Source organism: Panthera leo, chromosome E3 (genome assembly GCF_018350215.1).
Source record: "Panthera leo isolate Ple1 chromosome E3, P.leo_Ple1_pat1.1, whole genome shotgun sequence".
NCBI classification, from domain to species: Eukaryota; Metazoa; Chordata; class Mammalia; order Carnivora; family Felidae; genus Panthera; species Panthera leo.
In genome coordinates this window covers 17,661,688-17,684,294 of record NC_056694.1, presented here as the reverse complement: position 1 = coordinate 17,684,294, position 22,607 = coordinate 17,661,688, and the positions used below count along the sequence as shown (strand labels likewise).

The 22,607-nt window shown below is 55.9% G+C and overlaps 2 protein-coding genes across 4 annotated transcripts; both read left to right on the top strand.

Moving 5' to 3' along the window:
* Window positions 1–1,282: 1,282 nt before the first annotated feature.
* PRR14 (proline rich 14) lies at window positions 1,283–7,051 on the top strand. 3 transcript variants are annotated; one of them, XM_042922398.1, is made up of 13 exons: window positions 1,289–1,455; window positions 2,017–2,202; window positions 3,001–3,072; window positions 3,197–3,365; window positions 4,019–4,140; window positions 4,211–4,400; window positions 4,635–4,678; window positions 4,925–4,989; window positions 5,291–5,879; window positions 6,016–6,085; window positions 6,165–6,256; window positions 6,517–6,588; window positions 6,679–7,051. In XM_042922398.1, the coding sequence occupies exons 1-13, from the start codon at window positions 1,343–1,345 to the stop codon at window positions 6,956–6,958; spliced, it is 2,064 nt and encodes a 687-aa protein (XP_042778332.1). In that variant the 5' UTR covers window positions 1,289–1,342; the 3' UTR covers window positions 6,959–7,051. The 3 variants fall into 3 exon arrangements, with proteins under 3 accessions (XP_042778333.1, XP_042778332.1, XP_042778331.1); XM_042922399.1 differs by lacking the exon at window positions 3,001–3,072 and having other exon boundaries at window positions 1,283–1,455; window positions 4,880–4,989; XM_042922397.1 differs by lacking the exon at window positions 1,289–1,455 and having other exon boundaries at window positions 2,021–2,202; window positions 4,880–4,989.
* A 1,059-nt stretch (window positions 7,052–8,110) lies between these two features.
* On the top strand, window positions 8,111–21,077 carry FBRS (fibrosin). Its single transcript, XM_042921790.1, has 18 exons — window positions 8,111–10,066; window positions 10,356–10,535; window positions 11,272–11,307; window positions 11,428–11,457; window positions 12,520–12,568; window positions 12,660–12,960; window positions 14,355–14,656; window positions 14,862–15,067; window positions 15,183–15,227; window positions 15,443–15,538; window positions 15,775–15,843; window positions 16,647–16,676; window positions 17,056–17,127; window positions 17,437–17,557; window positions 17,663–17,743; window positions 18,712–18,795; window positions 18,919–19,126; window positions 19,256–21,077. Exons 1-18 carry the CDS (start codon window positions 9,611–9,613, stop codon window positions 19,836–19,838), a joined length of 2,949 nt encoding a protein of 982 aa, XP_042777724.1. The 5' UTR covers window positions 8,111–9,610; the 3' UTR covers window positions 19,839–21,077.
* Window positions 21,078–22,607: the final 1,530 nt, after the last annotated feature.

The following is a 22,607-nucleotide window of genomic DNA, read 5'->3' as shown; positions in this document are numbered from 1 at the left end:
GACCCAGACTCAAAGGGACCCATAACTTCTTTCTTTCTTTTCTTTCTTTCTTTCTTCCTTTCTTTCTAATGTTTATTTATTTTTGAGAGACAGAGAATGGGTGTGTGCACATGAGCGGGGGAAGGACAGAGAGAGAGGGGGGACAGATGATCCTAAGTGGGCTCTGTGCTGACAGCAGAAAGCCTGATGCGGGGTTCAAACTCATGAATTGTGAGATCATGACCTGAGCTGAAGTTGGACACTTAATCAACTGAGCCACCCAGGCACCCTAGAGTTTCTGAACAATGATGCACCGATGGGCCAACCTCCAGCCACATCACCTGCCCCACTGGAAGTTGTGTGGGGCCTCTTGCCAGTGGATCAGCACACATTGACCAGGCCCTAGAGTGTGTACACAGGTGATGGGTGAGGTAAGAGTTGTTGAAATGGTAGTCACAAAAAAGGCAGAGGTAACACGGTGAGGCTATCAGGTTTGCTATTGCTGACCTGAGCTTAGGGCCGAGACACCACAGTCTACATTAAACTTCAATTTGATAAACGCCAGCACCCCAAGTTAGGTCTTAGGGCTGGGCCGTCCCTGCCAAATTCTCAGACCCAGATCTTTTCCTTAAGCCTATGTCCTTTGCCATTGCCTGACTTCTTCAGGAGACCCAGAGAATCAAAACTCTGATCAGGCATGCTCTACCCTTGAGCGCTTTTCTTGCCTTGGGGCTGGGGAAGCACCTGTTTAAGAAAGTGAGAGCCTACAGAGGGCCTCTCAACTCAACAAGGTTGAGAAGGATCTCCAAGCACTCACAGCTGCAAGCATCATCAGACAGCCAGCCCCCATCCAGGGAAGAGAGAACACTTCCCACTGGAAAAGCTGTTGTTCCCCCAACACCAGAAGCCTCATCGTGGATTTCCAGAGGACCCAGCAGGCCTTGTGTTACAAAGAGAATTGCTGTAGGCTTGGGAGAGCTATCTGGATGAGCCCTTGCTTACAGAGTGGGGGAGTCTTCACTTTCCACACCGGCTCTTGCTGAGTCTGTTCTTTCCATATCATTCTCACTATGTCAATACGTTTATCACGAAGTCCCAGAAGGCAGAATTCTGCTGGGTTGGGCTGCACCTTCATCTCAGACCCAGGATTCTAGGCTTCAGGCTTTCTTATTCCACCAAGAAAATTAGGTACTGGTTTGGACGAGGAAATTCTGGGGAAGGAGAACTAGTGGAGGTACAGGCTCTGGTTACGCGGTGAGAGCCGCTTCACAGTTCAAGAAGCTAGTACCTGCCCACTTCCTCCCCACTAATAGCCCGACTCCTGGTAAAGGTTGCATGATGCAGACTCTCCCAAGCAGTGGGAATGCACCCTCGATCCCTTACTACTAAGGGCTATTTCCAGGCCCCTCTTGAAAGAAGGTTAGTGGGAGCCCGGAACAGAGAGGCAAGCTGCCGGACCCTACGGAGCACGCCAAGGTGGGTTATTGGTCCCCTGCAAAGGCGCCCCTATACTGAACACTCGGCGTGCGCCGTAGAAACCCCCACACCTCCAGGAAGGTCAACGCCCCAGCCTCCTCCCAATTTTGGCCCAGCCCAGCAGTCTCTCCGGGACATAGCGCAAACACAGGAGCTGGAGGTGGCATTATCCTTAGTCTCTGGCCCCTAGCCCCTCCCCAGATCTTCTCAGCGACGTGGGAACCCGGCTGAGGAATCCCGGAGGGTAACCGGAACCGCCCTCGATGAGGCCTCTCTAGGAAATTGGGAATTTCACTTGTCGCTAGCAACTCAGTTCACGTTTATTGGCCTGAGAACCAAAAAAAAAAAAAAAAACAAAAAACCGGAAGATGCCCTTAAAAAACGTGGCGGCACTCTAGTCACTACAGCTGCCTCAGTAGTTCAAGAAACTTGGCATAGTCTTCGGCCACTGACTGGCCTTCACAAAACGACTCCATCCGGTCCACTTCGGTTCTTCGAGGACAGAGCTACCTGCCCTCAACTATAATGGCGGCGGTGCCCAATTTGGCTTCTTGCCCCTAGGGAAGATGGCTGCCAGGTGGCTTCACTTAGTTTCTCACCACCCCGGAAGACGGGGATTGGCGATTGGGCGGCGCCCGAAGGCTCCGAGAAGAAGGCCCTCGGCGGTTGGACAGTGCTGGGTAAGGCTGGTTTTAAAGGAGCCGGAGGTGGGAGCCGTCGAAGACCCGGGATCCGCGGGAGGCGGCGGTGAGCGGCGCGCGGGGGAGGGCACCGAGCGGCTGGAGAGAGGGCGGGAGGAGGGAGGGAAGGAAACATTTGAACCATCTGGTCCTGGGCTGGGGAGAGCACTGGGCGGGGAGCCGGGGAGGGGTGGAGGATGGGGTCGGTGGGTGGGACCTCCCGAGATTGGAGTGAAGGGGGTATCTGTTTGACAGTGGATCCCCGGGGATCCGGACTGAGTTCGTGATGCTCAAGCTCGGGCTGCCCCTGTCTGAGTGGAGCTTTGCGGAGCCCAAACTTACAGGGAGAGGAGGATCCTCGCGGCGTCTGATTGGAGGAACCGCGCTGTAGGATTCTTTCCACAGGGATCCAGTGTAGGGGATCTGGTGGGGCGGGGGGTGCCGTCGGTGTGTGAGAGTATTGCTTCTGAGTTCTCGGCCACTCGCTGGCAGTGGATGAGGAGTGCAGAGGGATCCGGCAGAAAGTGAGCCTCCCAGGACCGGGATCCCAGCTGATCCCGGGGGATCTCAGGGCGGATTCTAAAGGGACAAAGGCCCCACCAGGAGGCTCGGGGCCGTGGGAGAACTGGGGCCGCTGCAAGCCAGGTTCTCCCGGGAAGTGCCAGTCTGGGCGCGGGTGATCCACTGATTTCGGGCGACGGCAGCGGGAAGACACTCGCTCCGGACGGCCAGCCGGGGGCGCCCTTTTACGCCCCAGGGCCCCGGCCTGTGGGCTACCGGGAGCCTTGGGCGGACCATGAAGGGCGGAGCCCCAGGGGAGGGGCTGGCCCTCACTCCCCGCTCCCCCGCTCCCCCCCCATCCCAGGCTGCAGCCTGGGATCCCCCAGGGACTCCCCGGAGCCGCCGCTTCCCCCATGGACTTGCCCGGGGACTCCAGGTGAGAGCGCACCCCGCCCGCCTGTCTTGAGCACGGGAAACGGGGAGCCTGGCGACCGTACCGGGGAAACCACAGAACTAACGACAGACCCAGGCGACTGTCTTCTGCTTCTCTCATCCTCCAGCCCACCTGGCCGGCCACGTCTGTGCCGCCAGCCCCTGGCTCGAGCATTATGGGGAGCCAGGAGCCCCAAACGGCCGAGGCTGCAGTCTCTGGCAGCCCCTTCGCCCTTGGAAAAGGCCTCTCGGCGGGTCCTGGCTGTAGTGCTGGAAGATGTTATGGCTGCCCGTATGGTGAGCCCCCTGAACTGAAAGGCCCCTTCTTCTTCAGGTCCTCTCTTCAGTACCAAGGTGAAACTAGATCACTAGTGAGGATAATTGAGGTCCAGATACCTCATTCTCACACCCTGCTCAGGCAGTCTCACTAATACTAGAGTTCTGCTTAGCTCTCAATCCAACCTAGATTTGGGCAGAGTCTCTGGTGCCCATTCCCCACTATCAACCCAGCATTGGTGGTTCAGTGGTAGAATCTCGCCTGCCCCACCATCAACCCTGTTGGGCTGCAACCACATCTCTACACTCTTAAGTATGAGAAACCCTTGCTTTCTTCCCGGGCAAATTTTTAAGCTATCCTTGGGAAGCAGGCTGAGGACTTTGGCTCCATTGCACAGATTAGAAAAAACTGAAGCCCCAAATAGGGCAGTGACTCACCCAAGGTTACTCTCTCCCTTTCATTTCGCCAAATAGCCAGGGTGAGATTACTGCAGCTCAGGACACTGTAATATCTGGCCCCTGATTCAGTTCAACTCACTTCTTTGGGTTCGTAAGTGAATTCTAGCCACAGTCTCTGTCACTTTGATGGCACAGGGCACTGTTAGGTTCAGGGAGGCCCTGTCCAGTCTGACCTCAGTCCATCACCTTGCTCTTGACACTTTCTCCTCAATTAGGTTCCCCTGGTGCCCCAAGAAGAGACCACCACCCCACAACACCGCAGCAACCGCCGAGATTCTGTCCGAAACCAGCCGCCTGCCTCGCCATCCCAACAGGCTACGTGGTCCTCGCAGACCAGGTGAGCATGGCAGGATAGAGGGTAAACGGGACACAACTGAACCCCTCTGATATTCCTGTGTCCTCTCTAGGCCTCCCGACCCACTGCACTTATGCCGAGAGCCCTTGAGCCGCACCCACCGGCCCCCTTCTACCCTGAGACGGAGATCAAGGACAACCCCTGGCCCAGAGGAAGGCCCTTCACAAAAGGTGGACTGGGCCCCCCAGCCTACTCTGGTGGTGATGCTAGAAGACATTGCCAGCTCAAGACCCGCAGCTGAGGTATGAGTATTTTGGGGTAAGGATGTCAGGGCTCGTTCAGCTGGGGTAGCTTTTGCTCTGAGTAAGGAGAATATTATTTTAGATGGAAGACATCGAGGAAAGACGTATATGGAAAAGTCTTTGGTGTGAACCCCGGCAGGCCTTTGGAGACTTGAGAGGGTCGGAATGTGGGTAGCTAAGAAGGCTGAAGGGGGCTTCCTTGCCTCCCCCAAAACATTCTTTGTTTACACCCAGGGCTTTGCTGATGAGACTCCCAACTTCATCATCCCAGCAAGAAGGTGAGAGGGCTGGGGAAGGAATTATCGAAATGTCCAGGCAACACCTGTTACCCAGGCAACTAGAGTTAGGGGCATCAGAATTTACTTGTCCAATCCTTCCTTGTAGCACCTTCAGAAGCCTTAAGGGACAGGGGAGGTGCTGGCTCAGGTGGGATCTGGACCTGGAAGCTCCCTCAGCCTTTACCTTCCCCTTAACCCCAGAGCCAAGCCCATGACCGTGGTTCACCAGCCAATGCTTCCGTCCAGGGACCTGGATCCCCCATTCCAGCCATCTGCCTTGCCTGAAGACCCTCTGGAGAGCCCACCAGGAGGTAAGGACTCAGAGGGATGAGATTTAGGGCTCTGGAAAATCCTAGCTGAGTTTAAAAGTATCAGAGGCAAAGGTGGGGGTAGGGCTTAACTCCTTCCCCTCAGGGAGCTCAGTGTGTGAAGTTGGGGTGTAGACTTCAGAGGTCTGAGGTTCAATTCCTCAATTTAGGACTTAGCTTTTTAGGGGTGGGCTTAGACTTCTGTGGGCAAAGTTTAGTGTTTGGGGGAGGAGCTGAGGCTACTGAAGTAGGGCTTAGACACCTGCAGTTGAGGAATGCCCATCTGAGCCTCTCCTTTCCTTAGCCCCGGATCCTGTACTGGAGCCCCCATCGATCCCACCGCCGTCCAGCCTTTTACGCCCCCGCCTCAGTCCCTGGGGCTTGGCTCCCCTCTTCCGTTCCGTCCGCTCCAAGCTGGAGAGCTTTGCTGACATCTTCCTCACACCCAACAAAGCCCCACGGCCCCCACCCCCATCACCTCCCATGAAGTTGGAGTTGAAGATTGCCATCTCAGAGGCTGAGCAGTCTGGGGCTACTGAGGACACTGCATCTGTCAGTCCCCGGCCCCCTATCCGCCAGTGGCGGGCCCAAGACCACAATCCCCCAGCACCTCTTTCTAAGCCCTCTCTGGGCCGAAGCCACTCCTGCCCCGATCTGGGGCCCCCTGGCCCAGATACCTGCAGCTGGCCCCCTGCTCCACACCACCCGAGCCGGTCACGGCTCCGGCGGCACACTGTGGGTGGTGGAGAGATGGCCCGAGCCCCACCACCCCCTCGGCCCTGTCTCCGGAAAGAGGTCTTCCCTCTTGGAGGAGCGGGAGGCTCTCCTCCCCTCATCACATCTTGTTCGTCCACCGCATCTACTTCCTCCTTCTCTGAACCTGCAGAACCCAGGTAGTGCTCTCAATAAACCCTTCTTAAAGCCCTGGCCACAGTCTGGGCCCAGCCTCCTTCCCTACTATCCAGTGGGCAGGAGATGGGGATATTGCTATGAATATTATTTGTCCCTGAGCCTTGACCTTATCGGCAGGTTGGGCTCAACCAAGGGGAAGGAGCCAAGGGCCTCAGAGGACCAGGTGCTTTCAGACCCTGAGACCAAGGTAGGAGTAGAGATGGGGGGAGGAGACAAGTGGGACTCTGAGTCCATGCTGCACCCTTATCCTCTGCCCTGTTTTGCAGACCATGGGAAAGGTTTCTCGATTCAGAATACGCAGGACACCAGTCCGTCCTCAGCCAAACCTTACACCAATGGGACTGCCTCGACCAATCAGGTGAGTGGCTCATTGTACATGCAGCTGCCTTGGCCAAATAGGTGTAGGCTTGGACCCTCTGAAGTGGGGCTCTGTCTTCTCTCAGGGAGGAGTCAATTTGGTCTGAACATGGTTTGCACTTAGAACTATATGTCTGTCTCAGGCAGCACTCCTGGCCTCAGTGTGTCCCAGAAACTAAAATATAGACCACACCTTGCTTATCCTTTTTTCAGGGCACAATGGCCCTGGGTTTTTCAATGGCCTCTGCTCTTTGCTCCCAGGTTGAACAAGAAGGAGTTCAGCTTAGAAGAAATTTATACCAACAAGAATTATCAGTCACCTACAACCAGGAGGTGAGAAACTCTGAAGGCTTGGGGGTAATAGAGGGAAGGCTGGAACCAGGGGCCACGCTGGTAACCAGCACCCCTCCCTGCCTGGTCCAGGACCTTTGAAACCATCTTTGAGGAGCCCCGGGAGCGCAACGGGACTCTGATTTTCACCAGCTCAAAGAAGCTTCGGCGGGCTGTAGAATTTCGGGACAGCAGCCTTCCTCGATCCCGGCGGCCATCTCGTGGAGTCCGGGCTGCAGCTGGCAGGACCCTTACCTCCAACCTGGCCCCCAGCCCAGATGTGGGACCTCTGCTGCAGCAGCGGCTGGAGGAGCTGGATGCCTCACTCCTGGAGGAGGAGGAAGTGGATAGGGAGCATCCCCATCGGACCTAGGAGCTCCATCTGTTTGTCCGTCCATCCTGAAGCATCTAAGGCAGTTATATTTTTTTCTTTATATTTCTAGTAAAGTTTTCAATATGTTTCTGATTCTTTTGTATGTCTCTGGCTAAGTTTGAGATTGACTGACAGTACCAGCTGATGTTTTTACTTTGGCTCCCAAAGACTGGGAAATGGGGGAGGTGCCAGGGAAGGCAATGAGGGTTTGATACGGGAAGTGGGGGAATGGTCATCGGACATACTTCCTTGATTTAAGAATTTTCCTGTGTGGAGGGATACTTGAGAATCTGTTCCAGAAGATACTGACTCTGAACCCTGGGCAGGGTTCTCTAAATTCACTTACATCAAGGAGGAGACTGAAGGACCCAGAGTGGACCAAGGCCTTGATCAATATGGCCCTGAATTCCTCTGAACATGCAGGCCAGGATTTGCTTCTGGATTCAAGACATAAGAGTAATCAGCTGTAATTGAGCACCTACAACAACCTGTCATGTACTTGCCCTGCAGATAGCACTATGAGAGGGAATTATACCCATTTTACACACAAGCAAGCTGGGGCACCTGGCTGGCTCAGTTGGTAGAGCACGTGACTCCCATCTCGGGGTCATGAGTTTGAGCCCCACATTGGAGGTACAGATTTTTTTTTTTTTTTTTGTAAGTAAAGGAAGGAAGCTGAATGTGTAATGAGATGTCCTTGTTAAAATGGTTAACCCAGGCAAGCAGAGGCCAGAAGTGGCATTCTCCATCTTTGGTAACTTAGGGCCAGAACAGAGCAGTGGCTAAGAGCACAGTAAGGCTTCTTGAGCCCAAATCCTGTGTAGGAAACTCAATGTGTATTAATTCCCCTCCCCCTCTGTAAAACGGGGCTAATATCAGTACCTTCCTAAAAGAACTCTTACTGTCAAATGAGTTAATATGTGAGAAAGTGGCCGTGGCCGGCACACAAGTGCAAAGTGTTTCCTATTAGCACGCGGAGACCACTCTCCCACGCAATGAAACGATAATGAGGACGCAGCTTCCTTCTAGCGCGTCTGGTGCTCGCAAGGCATGCCGCGTGCTCGAGCCACCCGGCACCGAGGGGATCCCGCTGAGTTGCCAGCCGCTCAACAGTACTGCCAACGCGCGTGCGCGAGAAAGCCAGGCGGCCTGTGGACTTAAGGCAAGCGGCGGAAAGGGAGAGGCGACGTAACTTGCTTTCGAGAGGCACTTTCCGCGGCCGCACGCCGCCCAGCGGCCAACCGCCTCCTAGAACTTGCGCACCACCTCCTGGCTCCTAGTCTCGACGCTGTCTGAAGACGGGCCAATGAACAGAGAGCAGGAAGAGGCGGGGTCACCTGAGGGACCGCCCCAAGCGCTTACTTCTAACCAGTCTAGTCACAAGACCTGATGAAGGGCGGGGCTAATCTGACGTATACCCAATCCAAGATTTGAGGGCGGTTACATATTACCCATTCCCCGGAGCTTGACTCCGCCCTTCGCCTTGACGTACACTTCTCAACCTATCAACGACTAAGCTTGTGGAGGGGTGAGGGGAAAGGGGCGGAGTGTGGGAGGAGGCCGAGAGAGGAAGGAGGCGTAGGCTGAGGAGGAAGAGGGAGGAGGGGCAGGGAAGTCCTGACGAAGAAGAGGCCCAGGACTCCAAAGGAGACAACAGGAGGGTGCGCTGGAGCTACCCCGCTGCCCAACGGCTGTTCCGGATCCCTTACGGCGCAAGTCAGGCAGAGACGGAGGAAAGGAGGAAGAGACTTTTATGTCGGCAGACAGAGAAGCTCTACCCGTCACCGTTGCCTCACATCCGGGGCTTTGGAGGGCTGGACCCGCGGCCCCGCCCCCCCCCCTCGCCTTTCATGGCGACCGGAGGCGGAGGCTGGAAGAGCTGGGCCTGGAGGAGGCCCCTTTAAATCTCCTTAAAGGGGCGGCCACTGAACTCGGCAGACTACATCGGCAGCCTTAAAGGGGAAGCCATCGAACAGAAGCTTGACAAATTGAGAACTGTGCTGTTGGGAGAGCTGGAACGAGTGGGGATTCTCACCGCCGTTTCTCTCCCACGCAAGAAGTCCTTTAAAATCAGCTTAAAGGGGAAGTGGCCGCTTGTGGAGGACCAGAAACTTAACTCCCGGGCCCTTAAAGGGGCGGCCTGCTGTTTGGAGGACCCTGGACTCCTTAAAGGGGTGGCCTCTTTTAGCCGGAGGACTTGAGACACTTTTAAAGGGGAGGTCTACGTTTCGGGGCGAGCTTTCGGTCCCTTTTAAAGGGGTGGCCCTTCCTCTTCCTCGGGGAGACTTGTCTCGACCCCTGGCAGGGGGCGGCCACTGCACTAGGCCGGCTGGACACCATCGGGTCGTTTTAAAGGGGTCAGGGGCTGGACAACTTGAGGCCTCGCCTTAAAGGGACGGCCGCCCCGTTTTCAGCGTCTCGGCCCCGCCGGCCCCACAGGGGGGGCCCTCGGGCTTGTCGCCCCGGGGGCGGCGCCGGCTCCCCGGGCCTTGGCCTTGGGGCAAGCTCGGGGCCAGTAGATCCTGCTTTAAAGGGGAAGCCGTGGCCTTTTCGTCCCTGTGCAGCCGCCAGCGCCGCGCCTGCGACCCCGGGCCTGCGGACAGGTCGCTTCGGGCCCCGCCGCCTCCGGATGCGGCGCTGAGGGCGGTCGCCATGGAGACGGCAGCGGCCGCGGCTCCGGGCCCGGGCTGGGCCGCTGAGGGGGAGCGGCGGCGGCGGCGCTGCTCGCGCCGAGACCGAGACCGGGAGCAGCGGCGCCGCCGAGGTCCCGGCGGCGACGCGCCCCGGGCCCTGTTGGCCGCCCCGCGCGGCTCCTCGTCGTCCTCGTCGCCGCCACCGCCGGCCAGGCCTTGGTCGTCAGCCTCGTCTGGAGAGCGGCCCGGAGGCCCGAGACGACGGCGGCCCCGTCCCAGGCCTCGGCCCCCGCGACCCCGAGCTCGGAAGCGGCCTGCCGGCTCGGGCAGCCGCGGGGAGGAAGAGGAGGAGGAGGAGGAGGGGGGCGCAGACGACGGGGAGGCCGAGGAGGAGCCTGAGGAGGAGGAAGAAGAAGAGGAGGACTTGATCGATGGCTTCGCCATCGCCAGCTTCGCCAGCCTTGAGGCCTTGCAGGTGGGGCCTGGTGGGGCTGGGGACCTTTGGGGGCTTCAGAGGGGCAGGGAGAAGGGTATCGTGCCTGGAGTGGGTGGAGTTGAGGGGGGAATGCTGGCACCCCAAACCAGAGCAACCGGCTCCTCTGGCCAGGCCTCTGCCCCACCCTGGGGTGGGAGGAGGTAGAGTTAGTCTCCAGGGACCAACCAGGTTATCTGGTCTGAGAGCCACTTTGGTAGCCTGGTCACCCCCAGAGAGGTCGGGAGCTTTCCTTTCTCCATCTACTTTAGTCCCACCTCCTCCTCCACAGAAGGATGCATCTCTTCAGCCCCCAGAGCGACTGGAACATCGGCTGAAGCATTCTGGGAAGCGGAAGAGGGGGGGCTCCAGTGGGGCCACTGGGGAGCCAGGGGACAGCTCTGATCGGGAGCCTGGCCGGCCCTCTGGGGATCGGGCCCGAAAATGGCCCAATAAACGGAGAAGGAAAGAGGTGAGCTTGTCATAGATCCTTGTCGTTTAAAACTGGGCAGAACGACCTTCACATAGACCTGTTTTTCATCAGTAATGCCACTGCCCATCGTAAACAGTGATTTTATTTTCTAAGGGCAAAGAAGGCAGAGCAAATTTGAGCCCTCTACTCCTCATTCCGGGTCTGACAGAGACATTCCTATAGTCAGACTTTTCTGCTTTTGGCTGGCTCTGTTTCAGACACGTTGATAATTCAGAGCTGTATCAAAGAGATTTCACTGAATCGTAAATGAATTAGATAGGGTCTCAGCCCTCTCTCTTGAGGCAGTAGTAATCTCCCAAGAAAAAAACAATCTGTGAACAAATACCTAGACCAAAATCTGAGAAGCTGTAGAAGGCAGAGGTCTGGGAGAGATGCTGTAGAAACCCACATGAGGAAGCCACTCATTCTGCCTGGGGGATGGGAGGAGGGTTGTGGTTAGGGAAAGCCCCCTAGGATGTCTTAGTCAGGCCTTGAAGGATAGTCATAATTGTGTTAAGAGAAGAAACGAGCCAAGTTGTTTTGAGCAAAAACACAGAGATGTGAGAATGTATTTGGAAGATAGAACATTGGGAACGGTGGGCACTAGCAGGAGAAGTAGCTGGAAAAGGATTGAGCATGTCATGAAAGACCTTGAGTTCTTTGCTGGGGAGTTTAGACTTTATCCAAAGGCCTTGCCAGTCAGCCTCCCTTACCTCTGGACTCTGGTCTTTCTCAGGCCTCCTCCCGTCATTCTCTGGAAGCTGGATACATAGTAAGTGCTCTCCACCTGTACTGGTCCCTCCCCTCTCAATTCCTCTTTGGAAGTCCCCTCTCTACCTTGGGCCCCACTCTTCTTCCCTCTTGTGACATCTCTGTCTTTCCTTCTCCCCAGTGCGATGCAGAAAGCGATCTGGACGAGAGGGTGAGTGGGGGTAGAACTTGTGGGGTGGGCAGTGTTACAACTTGTAAAATGTACTGCAGCTTAAAGGTCTCCTATGTGCAGCAGACAGAGCCTCCCCTTGAGTGGGGAACATAGGTTAGGGTGGGCCAGGATTGCATGTGGGGAGGGGGAGGGAGATTGAGAGGGTAAATGACTTCTTTTCTTTAGTAACTAGCGCCAGATGACCAAAGATTAGAAAGCCCATGTTTTGGTAATCCCACGTTTTTCAAAGCCCTTGGAGATACCAGTGGTTCTCCACAGAAATCCTAGGTGACTGTGAAACTAAGCTGGTCCTTCCTGCTAGCAGTTAGTCTGCTCTCACAGATTAGAGTCCCAAGCAGAGATTATGGCAGTGAAGATTCTAAACTGTTGTGGTCAGTGTCAGAACAAGTCTTATAAATTAGATTTCGGTTTTTGCATCAGGCTTGACGTGCTTGTTTTGAAATAATGTGTTGTAGCAGTTGATGCTCTACTCCTATGACTAACTGAGTTTGTATTCCCTGATGTGTGTCTTGTTTTAGCTTAAAAAGTTGGCTGGACAGGGGCTGTGGTGAACCAGAGAGTTCTTGTCTGTCTTAAAGGAGGTGACCACTGTCTAGTTCTAGCTAATTTCATGCAAGAATAGGAGCCAGTTTTTAAGAGAACCTGCAAGTCTGAGTTTTTATGAGGACGTCTTGCATTTATCAGCAATTAATTTTCAAAGATTTTGCTAACACTTGTGGACCAAACTGATCTGTAAGTCAGGTAGACATGTGGGCCAGCAGTTAGTGATCGCTAACATTTTTGCTTTGATGTGTCTACTTCTTTGCTATGTAAGTTCTACCTTGATTCAGTTCTCCTGGTCTAATTTCAGGCTCAGCTATCCTACCCTTTTTCCCAAGGATAGGCTCTCTGGAGCCCATAGTCTTTGCTGGATTTTAGCTAAGCTGGTGAAATAGACTTATTACCATCACTTATTCCTAGCAGGCTCTAGAGGCTGTTAGCCTTCCTGGGTTAGAGCCTTCCTGAGCAGAACCTGACCCTGTCCCTACCCTTCTTCCCCAGGTCTCCGATGATGACCTCGATCCATCCTTTACTGTCTCAACCAGCAAAGGTTGGTCTCAAGGGCTGGGGCTGGAGACAAGGGAGGGAAGTTGGGTGAGCGTGGGCCTCAACTGAATATGTCTGCTGTCCTGTCCTCACAGCCTCGGGCCCCCACGGCGCCTTCAATGGGAACTGTGAAGCAAAACTCTCCGTAGTCCCTAAAGTGTCGGGCCTGGAGCGGAGCCAGGAACAGCCCCCAGGGCCCGACCCGCTGCTAGTGCCTTTCCCCCCGAAGGAACCACCGCCTGCACCGGCCCCTCGGCCTCCTGTCTCACCCCCTGCACCCCTGCCGGCCGCCCCCAGTCTGCCACCCCCACCCCAGCCCCAGCTGCAGCTTCGGGTCTCGCCCTTCGGCCTCCGCACTTCTCCCTATGGCAGCAGCCTGGACCTCAGCACTGGCAGGTGAGTGGTCCAGGGGTTTGGTCTGATCTGGAAGGACCTGGTCATTTTGGCGCCAACCCCTGCATTCTGTGGCTGGGACATGGGATGGTACCTGTGGGATGTGACTTGAAGAAAGGATTCCGAGGCTGAAAAGTTTTAGAGACGCTGGGTGAAACAGATTTAAAGAAGTTACTTGCTTGCGGGACTTACCAGAACCTTTCCACCCTACATTCACATGCAGGGAAATCCGCTTTGTGCCGTTTCTCAATTTTATTTGCTGGTGAGACCTTCTTGCAGGGCACATCTGCTAGGAATACTGTTCTTCAGAACATACTTTGGGAAATGCTGACATGATGATTAAGGGTGCTGGCTTTGGTGTCAGTCAGACCTGGACTCAAAATCTTGCTCTGCCACATAGTGACTGTGTGATTTTTGACAAGTCACTTAATCTCTCTGAGCCTCCATTTCCTCCTCCTGTAAAAAGAAATAGCAAGAGTACCTTCATCCTAACAAAGCTATTGTGAGGATTAATTATGAGTTAATGCAGTGTTTCCCAAAGTGTGTACGTGCATCGTCAGTGGTGCGTGAGATAATTTGAGCTGTTACGTGAGTAAATTTTTTTCAGTTGTTACTTGCTTTAGAAAAACATGACTAGTATCTCAAACCCTTGATTTCACATGTGTGGCTTGGGCGAGGCTAAGTGAAAAGCCAAGAAAGAGTTAAATTAAAGAAAGAAGTAAATGGTACAGGTGGTTGCACGGACGCAGCAGCAGTTGGGAAGGTGGTGTGACATGTTGGAGATTTGGATTAGCATGTAAAGCAGGTGCCAGCACTTGACCTACAGTAAGTGCTTGTTAAAGGGTAAGAATCACTGACACTATTATTATCATTATCGATGCTGTTCTATTGTTGTCATTTTCATTATCGTTCTTTTTCTTATTCTTGAGAGAACTAAGGCTCAGAGAGGGGCAGTGACTTGCTCAAGGTCACCCAGGGTGTCAATGGCAAGACGGGCCTAGAATTCAGGTCACCTGACTCCTAGGCCAGGCCAGGGAGGTGCTGCTTCCACTGTCTTAGGGTGGGAACCCAGGTGGCTTAGGTTGTAACTAAGCGGCAAAGTGAACGACATGTTTCGTGCTGCAGTTGAGTCAGAAAAGGGCAAGTCATGTGGCCAGAGACGTCCGGGCAGCTGTGTGGAAGAGATCTGGAGAGGGAGAGCGTGGGGGTCGCTGGGTGTGGGAGGTACCTCAGTCTGAGGATGGGCTCCCTGGGCGGGGGTGGGGGTCCTGGGGGCCGGGTTCTACCACCTTCCATGTTGGAGAACCAGGGTCAAGGTATCGCCCAGGCTTCTGACCCCCTCCCGTCAGAGCTGGCACCTCCCAACCCCTCACTCATCTCCCCACTTCTCTCCCCAGCTCTTCACGGCCGCCCCCCAAGGCCCCGGCCCCTCCCGTGGCTCAGCCTCCCCCCTCATCATCCTCTTCGTCCTCTTCCTCCTCATCTGCCTCCTCCTCGTCCGCGCAGCTCACCCACCGGCCCCCGACGCCCTCACTGCCCCTGCCTTTGTCCACCCACAGCTTTCCCCCCCCTGGGCTGCGGCCCCCCCCACCACCCCCCCACCCCTCCTTGTTCTCCCCTGGCCCCACCCTGCCCCCACCCCCACCCCTGCTGCAGGTGCCAGGGCACCCTGGGGCCTCAGCCGCTAACGCCCTTTCTGGTGAGTTTGGGGTCCTGGCCGGGGGGTGGGGGGCCATGGCCCCGGGCTTGGGCCCAGTCGGCTTTGGGGCAGCTGGACCTCAGCAGACATCAGGGCTTGAGGAGGGAGTGGCTAAAGGCCAGAAGGGAAGGCCAGTCACCTGGGCCCAAGGAGGCTGACCTGGTGGCGACAGATATTAAAGCCTTCTCCCCCTCCCCTCCCACAGAGCAGGACCTGATCGGCCAGGACCTGAACTCTCGCTACCTGAATGCCCAGGGTGGCCCCGAGGTGGTGGGGGCAGGGGGCTCCGCCCGGCCCCTGGCCTTCCAGTTCCACCAGCACAACCACCAGCACCAGCACACCCACCAGCACACCCACCAGCACTTCACCCCTTATCCCCCGGGCCTGCTGCCACCCCATGGCCCCCACATGGTGAGCTCCTCATTGGGCTGGTGATGAGGCTCAGAGACTTGGGGGGAGGGTGTGGCTTCCAGGGGAAGATCATGGGTCCCTGGCTGGCAGCTTACTCTTCCCTTCTCTTCCCTAGTTTGAGAAATATCCAGGAAAGATGGAAGGCCTTTTCCGGCATAATGTGAGTGTGTGTGTGTGTGGTGTGTTATGTGATGGATGCATCAATGCGTGTGGCCCTGACTGTTGGGGATCCAGTCTTCAGCTTCAAAAGCAAGAGCCTTGAGCCTGGGAGAGCTCCCTGGGGGATTTTAGGGTGGAGGCCAGAGGATTGATGGGCAGACGAGACGTGGGCTGCCCCTCCACCCCCAGCTTGGACTAGTCCCCTTCTCTCCACAGCCGTACACGGCCTTCCCTCCCGCAGTGCCCGGCCTCCCTCCGGGCCTCCCGCCGGCTGTCTCCTTTGGCTCCCTGCAGGGGGCCTTCCAGCCCAAGGTGAGCTCCCAATCCAAATACCACCACCTCCCACCCTGTACAAACCCAGACGCCCCGGATCCACATACCTTCTTCCGTTCCCCAAAACCACACCCATTCTCCTGTCCTCCCCTTGTGGACCTAGATTTCTTCAGAGCCAATGCACCCTCCCTGTCCCAGCCCCCAGCTTGGTTCCAGACCCCTTTTTATGCCTGGCGCCAGCTCTCCTGACTGATCCCTCCACTCCCCTTTCCCAGAGCACGAACCCCGAGCTGCCACCACGACTGGGGCCAGTGCCGAGCGGGCTTCCCCAAAAGGGGACACAGGTGAGGGGGGCCAAGGCAGGTCCTGGGGGAACTAGAATATCTGTTGAGGGAGAGCAGGGTTGATTGAAAGTGAACGACTGATCCCTGCCTTTAATACACGATCAGGGGCATCCCTGAGAATCGCACGAGAGGGAATTTCTGTAAAGGACAAGGTTTACCATGCATGAGGAATAGGAAATTTCATGAAGTTGTCCCAGAAGTGAGCTTACTAGGAGAGTAGTTTTTGTAGGAGTTTTCTAATTTTTCAAGTTACAAAATCCTTTTTTTTTTTTTTTTTCAAGTGACATCACACCAGGAAGTCCTGTCCATAAAACAATGAATGAAAAGATAAGCTGCTCCTTTGTGAAGTGGCACAGGGAGCAGCCTTAGAGCCCACGGCTCTGGGAATATCATGAAAAGCACAGGATGTGTTTCCTAAAGGGTAGACTAGACCAGAGATTTTGCGATCTCTTTTAGCAGCAGTAAAGGTTTTTTTTACTAGAGGAATCTTCAGCAGAGTCTCACTATGTAAAGCTGTTAGTAGGATAGGTTCTGAGATTGAGAAAGCTGCCTGTCTGCCTCCTCACTCCCCGGTCCTCCAAGCAGGGGCACGTCCTTGGGGCCTGGTTCAAGACCTTAGTGCTGGAGGGGAGATACCCAGAGTGGGAGAGATGGGGAAATCAGTCTTGACAGAGGCAGGCAAGGCCCGAGGGAGCCACACAAGTGCTCTGGTGTTTGGGTGGGGATTGGGGACTGTGGAGACGAGGTGCCCAAGACAGTAAACAGGTCTGAATCGCCGCCAATCTCTGCTTTGCCATCCCCAGATCCCCGACCATTTCCGGCCACCTTTGAGGGTGAGTTTGGTGAGGACCTCAGGCTGCATGAGGCTGCGGGCTGGTGTCAGGGTATTTGGCTAAGGGCGGGTCTTGCTTGGGAATGAGCGAGAAGCCCAAGACATGGAGGCAGCCAGATGTGGAACAGCAGAAAGGGAAAGGCTTACAAGCTACAGACCTGGGTTCTGATGTAACTGGCCGTGGGACCTTGGGCAAGACAGTTTATCTCTCTGAGCCTCAGTTTCCTAGGCTGTGAAATGAACCTAGTCATCCCTCAGTTGTAGGGATGATGAGTGGGGATGTTGTGTGGCAAGGCTGGGCCTAGGACCAGGCCTGGAGTGGGCGATGAGTGAACGTTCTTTCCTTCCCTTTCCCTTTGGTTATCCTTCTGGGGCGGCAGAAACCAGGGAAGTGGTGTGCCATGCACGTGCGCGTGGCTTACATGATCCTGAGACACCAGGAAAAGATGAAGGTACTGGGGCCGGAGGGCTGGGGAGAGCGAGAGTGGGCCAGCCTGAGCCCTGGGCATCTGCCTTTGGCAGAGCTTGGCCGAATTGCTTGGCTCTGTCCCGGTCACTGCCTGAGCATTTTCACAGTTAGTACTAGGTTGTCTGGCTACCTAGGGGGAGGTGGTCTGAGAAGGCTCTGAGAGAGGCAGAGGCTAGGCACCCAAGCCCCTTCTTGGCGCCCGCCAGCCCTTGGAGGGGACCTAGGGGTGGAAGAGCAAGAGCGGGACTTCACCTGGCTCCTCACTCACCACCCCTCTCCCTGTCCCACGCAGGGCGACTCCCACAAGCTTGACTTTCGGAACGACCTCCTGCCCTGCCTTCCGGGGCCCTATGGGGCCCTGCCCCCTGGGCAGGAGCTCTCCCACCCGGCCGCCTCCCTCTTCACTGCGACTGGTGAGTCTGGCCAGCCCTCTCAGGGCCTGAGGTTCCCTGTCTATAGCCCAAGGCCCACCTTGCGCCCACTCAGCCTCACCAGAATCTCCCACCTCTCTGCCCCAGGTGCCGTCCACGCTGCAGCCAACCCTTTCACCGCAGCTCCCGGGGCCCACGGAACCTTTCTGAGCCCCAGCACCCACATTGGTAAGAGCCAAGGGCATGTTGGGCAACCCAGGCCTTGTCCCTGACTTCAGGAGTTCTCAAGCTGGGGATGGAAATTAGACTTGAGAGGCGGCTGGAATGGGGGTAGGCCTGGTTCCACTTGATTCGTGACCTTGGGCGAGTTACTCTAACCCCTCTGAGCCTTGATCTTGTCACCTGTGAAGTGGGATAGGGAAGGGAGAAGCGATTGCCAATCTCTGCCACCTCAGACACTGTCTCTGAAATAGCCAGTGGTAGGGGGTATAGTGTGCCACCTGGGAGAGGAGGGTGGAGGAAGGCTGTGCACGCCCAGGTGAGAACGTAGTCGCTGGCTCCTAGCAGTCTTGTCAGGCTTCGTGGGGAGATTTAACTCGGGTCTGTGTAGACACAAGGGAATTGAGCCTGATAGCATAGGATTAGGTGTTCCTGGAAGAGGAAGTTGTGACACGTTCCCCTAGCGGGGTAGGTTAGTTGTTCTGACTGGCTATGTGCATGAAGTTAGGGTCAGGTTGGGAAAGGCCCTGCATGTCAGGTGGGAGGAAGCCAGCAGAGATCTTCGGGTGAATGGTTTGCTCTAGAGCCAGTCTGGGTGGCTGGTGTCGGGGGATTGTGGGGTAAGACCTTGACCTCTGGAGTCAGAGAGGCCTTGGGCTGGGGGTACCATTTACTGGCTAGATGACCGTTGGCAAGTCACTTCACTTCTCTGAGCCTGTTTCCTCATCTTTAAGTGGGAGTGATCCTGTCTGCCTAGTGGGGCTTGTTGTTTGTGAGGTTAAACAACACGATGCATGTCAAAGCCTAGTGCCTTGCCAGGCCTAAGGAGGTGTTCAGCGCCTGGTGGTTAAAACCAAGACCCAAGCGGCCGAGAGCTCTGGGGCCTGCTTGCTAATAAGCTGCCTCTTCCCTGCCAGTCTTGGTGCCTGATCAGAGCCGGCTACCGACGCTCTGACCATTCCCCTTTTCTCCCACAGATCCCTTTGGGCGTCCCACAAGCTTCGCCTCTTTGGCTGCCCTCTCCAACGGGGCCTTTGGAGGCCTGGGCAGCCCCACATTCAGTGAGTGCGGGTGGGGTGGGGCGGGTGGGTGGCTGTGGCAGTGGGCTGGGGAGGGGGGGGTTGTCCCTGAGTGGGGCCTCCTCCTCGTGGCTCCTGTCACTCCCTGCTTCGCCCTCTGTCTAGACTCCGGCGCCGTCTTTGCCCAGAAAGAAAGCCCAGGGGCTCCACCAGCCTTCGCCTCCCCGCCAGACCCATGGGGCCGCCTGCACCGCAGTCCTCTGGCCTTTCCTGCCTGGGTCCGGCCCCCTGAGGCCGCCCGGACTCCAGGCTCAGACAAGGAGCGGCCTGTGGAGCGGAGAGAGCCCTCTATCACCAAGGAGGAGAAAGACAGGTGTGCTTCCCCGCCCCCCCTCCACCCCCCCACCCCCCCCACTGCCCACACCCCTGGCCCTCCCTCCCCGAAGCCTGGTCTGGTCGCAGCCTGGTCAGACCACTGGAGTACCTCCATTCTTTCCCACAGGGACCTCCCCTTCTCACGGCCCCAGCTCCGAGTTTCTCCTGCTACTCCCAAGGCCAGGGCTGGCGAGGAAGGGGCCAGACCGGCCAAGGAATCAGTGCGGGTAAAGGAAGAACGGAAGGAGGAGGCCGCCGCCGCCGCCGCTGCCGCCGCCGCCGCCGCCGCTGCCGCCGCCGCCGCCGCCGCCACCACCGGGCCTCAGGGCCTTCACCTACTGTTTGAGAGGCCCCGGCCACCCCCTTTTCTGGGCCCTAGTCCCCCAGAGCGCTGCGCTGGCTTTCTGGAGCCAACCTGGTTGGCAGGGCCCCCTCGCCTTGCTAGGCCACCCCGCTTCTATGAGGCTGGCGAGGAGCTGACTGGACCAGGGGCTGTGGCTGCCGCCCGCCTCTACGGTCTGGAGCCTGCCCACCCCCTGCTATACAGCCGCTTGGCCCCGCCACCGCCACCTGCTGCGGCCCCGGGAACCCCTCACCTTCTCAGCAAGACCCCCCCAGGAGCCCTTTTGGGGGCACCACCTCCACTTGTGCCCGCCCCCCGGCCTAGTTCCCCACCTAGGGCCCCTGGCCCAGCCCGGGCTGACAGGTGAGGGAAGGGGAGGGGCGGGGGCCAAGCTCCATCCCCCTTTCCTTTTGACAAGGTCCTAGAGCTGAGGTTTCAAGCCAGGGCTAGAGGGCAGAGGTCATGACCTCACCAGCCATCTCTGAGGTCATGGAACCTGGGAGCAGAAGCCCCAACCCCCACAAGATCAAGCATCAGATGGACCTTGGGGTCACTGGGAGGGCAGAGGTCACAATCCTCTAGAGAGAGGGGTGTGTGTGTGAGTGTGTGTGCGCGCGCGTGTGTGTGTACATGTGAGAGATGAGAGTGGGGGTCATTTCAGAGGTCATAGCTCATGATCTCCTGAGGTACACCATCGCCCCCTCTGAGGGCCCCTAGGCCCTTGGCCTGCCTCCCCAAGGGCTCACTAAGCCAGAGGCCAAAGTGCCCCCCCTCCCCTTCACCTACCACCCAAGTCCTCATGCCCTCTCAGGGCTGGGGGAGGAGGGGCTAACGGAAGGGGGGTTCCATGTACATATTTATCTCCCCTTCCACATAGCCCCCCAGACCTTTTGTACATTTTTACAGGGGTGCCCCTCCCAATAACCCCCCTTCCTGGTTAATTAAATCCTCAGACTGGTGCTGTGTTCCTAGCCTCTGGCCTCTCTGTGGGGGGAGGGGGGATTGTAGAGGGAAGAGCTGGGAGGGGACAGGCAGGAACCCAGGGCTTATCCCTGGAAATATGGAGTCAGCAGGAGACAGAGCAACAGGGGAAGGGACCTGGGTACCTAGGCTGGAAAGAAGGGCAAACGCTTCCTGCTTGGCTAACAGCCCAGGTCCCCCCCGCCCCCCCAACTTGTTCCTGTTACCTCTGTGTGCCACCATTCCCAAAAGGCTCAAATCTCTAAGCTTCAGACTCCACCTCTTAGTGGCTCAGTCCCCCTACTCCATTTCCAAGTGCCCCCAGGACTCCTGGGCCCTGCTCCCCAGAACCCTGTTCCCCAGAATCCTGCCCTAGGCTGGGGGGGTGGGGGGCAGAGAAGGTCACCATGTACCACACACCAAAGAAGGGGGTCGGCCCGGGGGTGGGCCACACAGGCAGCTTCTTCAGCAGCCTCTCGGCAGCAGTCCCAGCCTTCCCAAAGCAGCAGGCGCCCCCAGGCTGGGGCCCAACCTAGAAGGCAGGGGTCAATTTAACAAAAACATAACGTTGACTTTTTTTCCCCGGTGGGGCTTATTCTGTAACATGACTTGCGGATATTTATATAAAAATGAGTGTTACAATGAGGCCCCTTGGCTGCTCTTTCAGTGTGGGGGGGGGGGGGGTCATCCGGCGGCGGGCAAGGGGCATTGGGTCAGGGAGGGATGAGGGAGGACAATACTGAAGACAGGACATGTCCTGGAAGGTTCCCCTTCCCACCTGGGAGAGTGGTTCTTTTACTTGTAGATGGATGAATTGGGGTGTTGGGCATTGACGTTTTTCACACATTTTTATATAACCCAGGGGTACATACTATACGGGTTCAAACCAGACAGAAGGATGGCAAAACTAAATTTCCCGTTCACCTGCCAACCCACGCAAGCCCCATGCCTTTTCTGAGGTAACCACTCGCGATCATTTGATATACGTTCTTCAGGCCCATTTCCGTGTGTTTACGTACGCGTACGTGTACTTGCGTAGTTGTGTTAGAAAAAGATCTGCAGTTTTTTTAAACACTAATTTTTATGTGTGGTCACTATAAAACAAATGCAAATACATACTACAGAGGGAAAGTGCCTCATAATATCACCCCTCAGAGATGACTGCTGCTAATTGTCAGGAGTATATTCCCCCAGTTATTTTTCTAGCTAGAAGCTTAAAATACCGTGAAAAAAAAAAAATGGGATCCTGTGAAATGTACTATTTTTCAAATGTCCTAATTTTCCTTTTTTACACTTAACATTATTTTTTGATGTGATCATTGAAAACCAAGTGACTAGGGGCACCTGGGTGGCTCAGTCGGTTAAGCGTCTGCCTTTAGCTCAGGTCATGATCTCACGGTTCTTGAGTTCGAGCCCCACATCGGGCTCTGTGCTGATAGCATGGAGCCTGCTTGGGATCCTCTCTCCCCTCTCTCTCTGCCTCTGCCTTGCTTGTGCTCACTCTCTCAAAATAAATACACTTTAAAAATGTTAAAAAAAAAAAAAAAAAAAAGTCCAAGTGGCTAAACCCAGCTAGAGCCGCTGGCTCCCCCGCAAGCCACCCAGAATTGTCTTGTCCCACTGTATCCATCGCCTTAGAAGAGATGCGTCTGACATTCTCTACTGTCACTCACTGTACATACCCAAGACTTCTAGGGAAGACTCAAGCCTAGATCGCTCCAACAAGTCACAAACAGGTTGACCAGAAGAAGAAACTTGGCTTGTAGACAAGATTTCACATGGCAGTCCTCGCTTTCAGCTTCTTTAGAAAAATCTAAAAATCCGTTGACGCCATACCTGCTTTCCCTATGACTGCCCCTTGAGATGGGGCATGATCTTTCCACATTGCCACTGTCTCCCCCACTCTATTGTTTAGGAACGAGCCATTGTCACTATTGAGGGTACTTCCCTGATCCCCCATAAACATTTGGGTGTGAAACTCTCAGAAAAATGCTTTCTTTTTTTTTTTAATGTTTACTTTATTTGAGAGAGAGAGGGTGGGGGCATGTGCACATGTGTGAATGGGGGAGGGACAGAGGAGGACAGAAGATCCAAAGCCGTCTCTTTGCTGACAGGAGAGAGCCACATGAGGGGCTCTAACTCATGAACCATGAGATCATGACCTGAGCTGAAGTCA

What these genes read in the sequence shown, in the direction of transcription:
- FBRS (XM_042921790.1), top strand. Translation starts at nt 9,611, where the DNA reads ATGGAGACGGCAGCGGCCGCGGCTCCGGGCCCGGGCTGGGCCGCTGAG. An exon ending in CTGGACCTCAGCACTGGCAG is followed by an intron (nt 12,961 to 14,354) that starts GTGAGTGGTCCA and finishes TTCTCTCCCCAG; the next exon opens with CTCTTCACGGCCGCCCCCCA. An exon ending in TTCCCCAAAAGGGGACACAG is followed by an intron (nt 15,844 to 16,646) that starts GTGAGGGGGGCC and finishes TGCCATCCCCAG; the next exon opens with ATCCCCGACCATTTCCGGCC.
- PRR14 (XM_042922398.1), top strand. Translation starts at nt 1,343, where the DNA reads ATGCACCCTCGATCCCTTACTACTAAGGGCTATTTCCAGGCCCCTCTT. An exon ending in TTCATCATCCCAGCAAGAAG is followed by an intron (nt 4,679 to 4,924) that starts GTGAGAGGGCTG and finishes GCTTCCGTCCAG; the next exon opens with GGACCTGGATCCCCCATTCC. An exon ending in GGACTGCCTCGACCAATCAG is followed by an intron (nt 6,257 to 6,516) that starts GTGAGTGGCTCA and finishes CTTTGCTCCCAG; the next exon opens with GTTGAACAAGAAGGAGTTCA.